Raw genomic sequence first — 6852 nt, forward strand, 5'->3', positions numbered from 1 at the left:
CACACACACACACACACAACTGCTGCATTAGTGTTGTAATTGAAAATATACTTTAAACCAAATTATTTCATATATTTTGAACAGTGTAAGACACTTTGATTTTAATTGAAATTCCTCTGCAAAGGATATACATTACCTACAGGAATCTTCTGACACTCGGTAAAAAGAAAACTAGGTAACAATAAAACATGCTGTTTGATTTACAGTCATCCAAAGCTCCTTGCAAGAATCAAAGATGTGTATTTCAATATGGGTGGCCTGCTGGGAGTTGAACATCTTATCTTTGCTGTATTATTGCCCTGGTTCTCCCATTGATGCTGGCCAAAATCACGAGAAGGACAGAAATTGTGTGTTTTCATCTATGCGAGGACAGGGAGACTGCGGGAGCCGTCCTTTGTGAGGTTTGTATTGGATGTCCTAGCTCGGCTGCAGCAAATGCACAAAGACCTCCGGCTGTCTTTGAAGTAGACTAGCTAGCTGCTGCCCTAAAAAATTGAAATAAATGACAGCAAAGGAAGGAGAAAGTGACACTGCCCCTGCACTGCTTTTCCAGCGAACGCTCTTCCTTAACCCCAGCAGAGTATTTCTGAGTTGATACATATCACTTGTCATTTTTAGGTGCTAGAAACAAAATCCCTAGAGACAGAGGTGACGCACTGCATATAAACAATTCAACAGAGCAGCGTGTTTACTGTATCAACACTGAAGGATCAGTGTAACTGCATATTCAGCTCTCTGCACACACACCCCTGCACCACAGAGTTGGCACCAGCAAGCTACGTGTATGCTAAGCAGCTTGTTAGCAGGACGCCAATAACGTTGCTGCAATTACAGTAGCTCTGTGCATAACCAGTGTAAGGAAAACTGGAACCTCCTCACTGAAAATTGAGCCGAGTTGAAATTGGTTTGATGTGCATTCCCTGTCATCTGCATATAGAGAAGACGCCACATGAGACAAATTAGAAATCAGCCGAGAAAAGAATGGATTTTCTTTTTGCCATTTTTCTTATTCTCAGAAGAAGAAGCAACATTCCTCTTTACTAATTTATTTCTTCTACCCGCTGCTTTACTTAGCGGCGTCTCATCTGCTCAACTCGCCAGCCTTATCATTCTTTGTATTTCTAATCTTCCTGATTAATAATCAAAGTACGTCACATGTGGCCTTGTTTCATCTTGTTGCCACAAGAAGCAACGGGCAGCCAGCCTCAGATTTAGTTATGAATACCAATTAATGCAACGTGAATCATGTATTTGCTCCTGGCAGTCAGGAATGCTGTTAATAAATATGATTTTGCTGGTTAACCTATGTTCTCTGTGCCTTTGTCCTGTGTGTTTTTGTTCTGAATTTTGTCTCCCAAGGTCTGTTCCACAGAGCCATCATCCAGAGTGGTTCAGCGCTGTCCAGCTGGGCTGTCAACTACCAGCCAGTCAAGTACACTCGCATGCTTGCTGAGAGGGTTGGCTGCAATGTGTTGGACACAGTAGACATGGTGTCCTGCCTGCAGAAGAAAAGTGCTAAAGAGCTGGTTGAGCAAGACATCCAGGCTGCCCGTTACCGCGTGGCTTTTGGCCCTGTCATCGATGGTGATGTCATCCCAGATGACCCAGAGATCCTGATGGAGCAGGGCGAGTTCCTTAACTATGATATAATGCTGGGTGTTAATCAGGGAGAGGGCCTGCGCTTTGTGGAGAATGTGATGGACCTGGAAGACGGTGTGTCTGGCAGCGACTTTGACTTTGCTGTGTCCGACTTTGTGGACAGTTTGTATGGCTACCCAGAAGGGAAGGACACACTGAGGGAGACAATCAAATTCATGTACACAGACTGGGCTGACAAGGACAACCCAGAGACTAGGAGGAAGACCCTGGTGGCCCTCTTCACTGACCACCAGTGGGTGGAGCCGTCGGTGGTAACAGCTGACCTACACGCCCGCTACGGCTCGCCCACCTACTTCTACGCCTTCTACCACCACTGCCAGAGCCTTATGAAGCCAGTGTGGTCAGACTCAGCGCATGGAGATGAGGTGCCTTATGTATTTGGCATCCCCATGGTGGGCCCAACTGATCTGTTCCCCTGTAATTTCTCCAGGAACGATATCATGCTCAGCGCTGTGGTTATGACTTATTGGACCAACTTTGCGAAAAGTGGGTGAGTAACAGTGGATTCAGCAAAAAGTAAAGTAATAAGAATGTGACTCATTTACACATTCTTTGAAATGCATTAAATTGCCATTCATTCTAATTTCATATTCCTGTCTTGGCTTAGAAATGATTGTGAAATAACATAACTGTCCCCAAATTGTGCCTTAGTTTTTATTGCTTTGCATCAATTCCTGACATTAAAAAGATTTTAATTTAGACAACTTATTGTGCAATAGGTCTCCTTACCTTTGCTGCAACTGGTTTGACCTCATTAAAAATGTTTTAAAAACAGTTTAACTCTGCACCCATACGTGTGAACTTAATTGCTTCCCTGCATACATAATGCCAAATCCTAAAAAAATCAGACATCAATCCAGCACAGTCATATCAGCTGACAAAACTGAGTGTATCTATTTAGTCTCTTTTTTAAACAGTCAAAGTCTTGTTTAGCTATCTCTAAAACCTGGTGTAATGCACATAACACAGTTTCATCACTTTGGGCAGCTGTCCGAAAGGTAAGGGCTAATAAAATTTACAGCTTCATTCGAATAAATGTTTAAAGCAGTTCATTGGTGTTTAACAAAAAGGTTACACTGAAGAGAAAGTTTGAAGACACAGTTTAGATGTGCTCTATAAATTTAAGGCCAGCTTTAGTGAGTTGTGTTTTTTGATAGGAGTGACTCACTTTGTCACTACGGAAATACGTCGACTTGTATTACAGATAAATGCTGGTAATAAATAAGTGTTTAGAGACGAACTCTTATTTTTCACTCAGGATCTGTCTTTCCTTCTGGCAGATTAGTTTTTTTTAAATTGATTTTACAAGGAGGCAAAAAAAAAATGCAGCCGATTCATCTATATATCTGTCTTCAATTTTCAGTGATTGTGAGTTTATTTTGCCCAAAACAAGCAAAGATCAAATTGCACTAACTGAAAGGCTTCCAGTAGGATGTGGAGTTGGAGTGGAGCTCTGCACCTTTTTTTCTGACAGCTTTGTTTTTCAATTCATCATACCAAGGCAAAGATTTACTAAGTGTGTTTGAAGATAAAAGACATCTAAGTGAGTTGTGGTGGAGGGCTCCCCTGCTGCATGCCAGAGTCTTCCTTCATTTTGAATGCACAACTGCAATGAATCTTTGTGGGTGATGGCCCTAGTGGTTGGCAGATATGCAGCACTGATCACTATAGGCTGCTGTTTCAGTGTGTGGGGGATGAGGGGATGCTGAGCTCTTGAGGAGAGTTTGTGATATTACATTGTGTTGACCTGTTGTTTTGCTTATATATTGATAAGGTTTCTCTCCTCTTTCTGTATTGCATTTCATTGGAAAAGCTATCTTTCCTTATATATTTGGAAGGGCAAAATTTATGGACTTGACTTGTGGGCCTGAGCAATGAGGTTAATGTCATTTTCACCAGAGGGGGCAGTTTTACCAGACTTTTTTTAAGTACAAGAAAAGAGGTTTTGTTAAAAAAAATAAAAAAAATCTTGTAAAAGCACCAAGAGTACAAATTCAACTTCTTTAATCAAGTAAAAGTGAAAAAGTACATGCTGTGAAATGTACCAAACGAACTGAATCTCATGTTATATTAATTGCATCATAAAATAATATTAATACATAGGAATAGAAAGTCCATTTCAACTTAAATTGTAATTCTGATGACTGTACTCGGCTTGAATTCCTGTTATGCAGAACAGAAGCAGAGGACAAACAAAGGGAATAAATAAAACCAGCTCTGTTTGCATTTGCCTTCAACTGCAGACTTTGCCTCAACGGCTAAACAGGAAAATGTGTATAGTCAGTGAGATTTGGCATGTGTGTGAACCCTAAGCTTGTGGTGGTGCGGTGGGGAAAGAATCACTTAGAACTAAGATAGAATAATTCCTGTTCTGAGCTCCATTTTTTTGTATACAGGCTTTGATCAGCTGACCTGTGTAGCTGCTCTGAATTCAACAAGATATAAGCAGATGCTTTTGCATAAACTGATTTCCAAAGCCTAGACAGTATAAAGCTAAGGTAGGATTCATTGGGTGAATCTAAACAGCACGATCACCCTCAATCTACTGATGTAATCTTACATTGACCATGAACACCACAGCCGCTCATGCACCAGTCCAACAAAGTACAACATTATAAACTTCACTACACTACTGCAAACCTGCATGCCCTTCACGAAATTGCAACCTTTTATGTAACCTTTTAATAGCGAAATATTCGTATAAAAGAAATTTGAATGTTACGTATAAGCATCAATTTCAAATCTTAACGAACAGACCTTACCCTTAAAAATAATTAATAATAACCCTAAAAAATAAACCCGTCCTTTTTCTTACATCTTTCTCCATTTCTAAGTGAAGTTATCTCACTTTCTTTGCTCTCTCTGAGGAACAAAAACAACAACTATACTTTTAGCTAGTAGATGTGTGTCAAACTGCACAGAAACACTTTGTTTGCTGACATTTGTTGAACTCTTAGAAATATTGAATTTAAAATCACCTGCTAGTTAAAAAAAAAATTCTTCCTTTATAGTCACTTCTTTTCTGTAGCTCTAGCAGTCACAACTTATAAACACCTTCACTAAAAACATCATTCCAGATCATTTAGTCCAATTAAACCCCTGAATACAGCGCTAAATGAGGCCTAAATTTGTATTTTTTAAAAAAAAAAAATCTTTAATCTCTTTGTGTATGGTTAGCGCCGGTGATTGACACACCGGTAGGGTTGTCTTTTATGTTTTTTGTTCCCTCCATTTAGATTCAGCCTGATGTTTGAAGGTGCTCAGTGACAGCATATAATAACTCCCCTCAAATGGCTAAAGTAAACATTTAAGTAATGAGCCTGTTTAAAAATGTAAGGAGCAGAAAGGAGAGTTATTTGTGATAAAGATAGGGAGTAAAAGTAAAAAGATGCCAAAAAAAAAAAACCTAAGTAGAAATTCCTGCAAATTCTTCTTAAGTTTAAGAATAGTAACTGTAACAACCAAATACTTTGCACTTCCCTCCTGTTATTAAAACAGTAGTGATGTAGATATTTTCAATAGTGATGCCCATTGATGTTAGGGCAAATATAAGCCAAATCACATATTTAAAAAATCTAATGTTCATTGAATTAGGATTAAAGAGGATTGTGCTAAAAGTTAATATATATTGAAATTAATTTCCCTCCAAGGCTAAAATTTACCTGTGATGTCTTCATAGGGATCCTAACAAGCCAGTGCCACAGGACACCAAGTTCATCCACACCAAGGCCAACCGCTTTGAGGAGGTAGCCTGGTCCAAGTATGACCCCTACGACCAGCTGTACTTGCACATTGGCCTGAAGCCTCGTATCCGTGACCATTACCGTGCAACCAAAGTAGCCTTCTGGAAACACCTGGTGCCCCATCTCTACAACCTCCATGACATGTTCCATTACTCCTCCACCACCACCAAGGTCACACCACTGGATCCCACCCAGTCCAATGGCAAGAGGTCTGGGGGTACTGGACGCCCGCCTTTATCCACTGCCCACAGTAGCGGAGAAGGAGGGAGAGAGATGGGTCCTCTGATCATGCCAAACCCGAGAGATTACTCCACAGAGCTCAGTGTCACTATTGCTGTCGGGGCGTCACTGCTGTTCCTCAACGTTCTGGCCTTTGCTGCTCTGTACTACCGCAAGGACAAGCGCAGCCGCCAGGACACTTCACAGCAGCCCAGTCCGCAGCGCGAAAGCAAAGGCAATAATGCAAGCCACACCACAACAGTAGACGAGACCTTGTCATCCCAGCAAAGGAACCAGTGCGAGGCCCTTCACAATCCTCTCCACGTCTCGCCCAGTTTGGACTATACGCTCAGTCAGCGCCGCTCCCCTGACGACATCCCTCTGATGACCCCCAACAACATCACCATGATCCCCAACTCCCTAATGGGCCTTTCCAACATGAGTCCATACAGCACCTTTCCCGCTGGCTACAGCTCTGCAGGCCTGCCCAGCACCCACTCTACCACAAGGGTATAACCTGGCAGCCAGAAAGAGATGAGAAATGTGACATAGATGAAAAATGGAAATGTAAAGCTGTATTTAGGATGTGTAGGTAAAATAGGATTTAATATGTATGTTCTGTCTTTTTCCAAAGGTGTACAACCGCGAACATCCTGCCTTTGCTTTCTCATAATAGGAAGTCTAACTGCAGAGTCATTTTATAATAATCATTTTCAAAGGCAGTCGAAAAGAAAAAGTGCATTTCATTTTCCACTTTGGCTTTTTTGGAACTTTACCTAGCAAGAACTTAGTATAATGTTTGTACAGTTGGATTTGTATGGGAAGTTTTTCTTACTCTGTGATATCTATTTTGATCTCGTGGAACAAAGTGACATTACAACTCATGGTGGACAGAGATGAGATCTGGGAGAAGCATAAAAGCAGTATTATTATTACTATTATCAAGCTATTTTATACATATTTCTCATGGTACATTGCTTATTATGAAAATGTATTTTTACTGTAATTACTTTAAAATGCCTTGTACAGCACATCGCTTACATGAGGAATTACTGTGGAGTCATGCCAACAATGGATTGAAGTTTTACTGGTCACATGTGTTAAAACTGTCCAATTTACCCAAAATATTTCTATCTGGTAGTGCAAATTATAGCACTGTGTGTGTGTGTGTGTGTGTGTGTGTGTGTGTGTGTGTGTGTGTGTGTGTGTGTGTGTGTGTGTGTGTGTGTGT

At 40.8% G+C, this 6852-nt stretch overlaps 1 protein-coding gene across 2 annotated transcripts in view; it reads left to right on the forward strand.

Annotated features, from left to right (window-relative positions):
- The window catches only part of nlgn3b (neuroligin 3b), a 15563-nt gene extending 8720 nt beyond the window's left edge, over window positions 1–6843 (forward strand). For both annotated transcript variants that reach the window (XM_005922071.3, XM_005922072.3), the window contains 2 exons: window positions 1360–2149; window positions 5339–6843. In XM_005922071.3, coding sequence (XP_005922133.1) covers window positions 1360–2149; window positions 5339–6137 — 1589 coding nt within the window. In that variant the 3' untranslated portion in view covers window positions 6138–6843. The remainder of the gene's footprint in view (window positions 1–1359; window positions 2150–5338) is intronic.
- The last annotated feature ends 9 nt before the right edge of the window (window positions 6844–6852 follow it).

Source organism: Haplochromis burtoni, unplaced genomic scaffold (assembly GCF_018398535.1).
Source record: "Haplochromis burtoni strain Fernald_Lab_line unplaced genomic scaffold, NCSU_Asbu1 Contig_56, whole genome shotgun sequence".
Lineage (NCBI taxonomy): Eukaryota > Metazoa > Chordata > Actinopteri > Cichliformes > Cichlidae > Haplochromis > Haplochromis burtoni.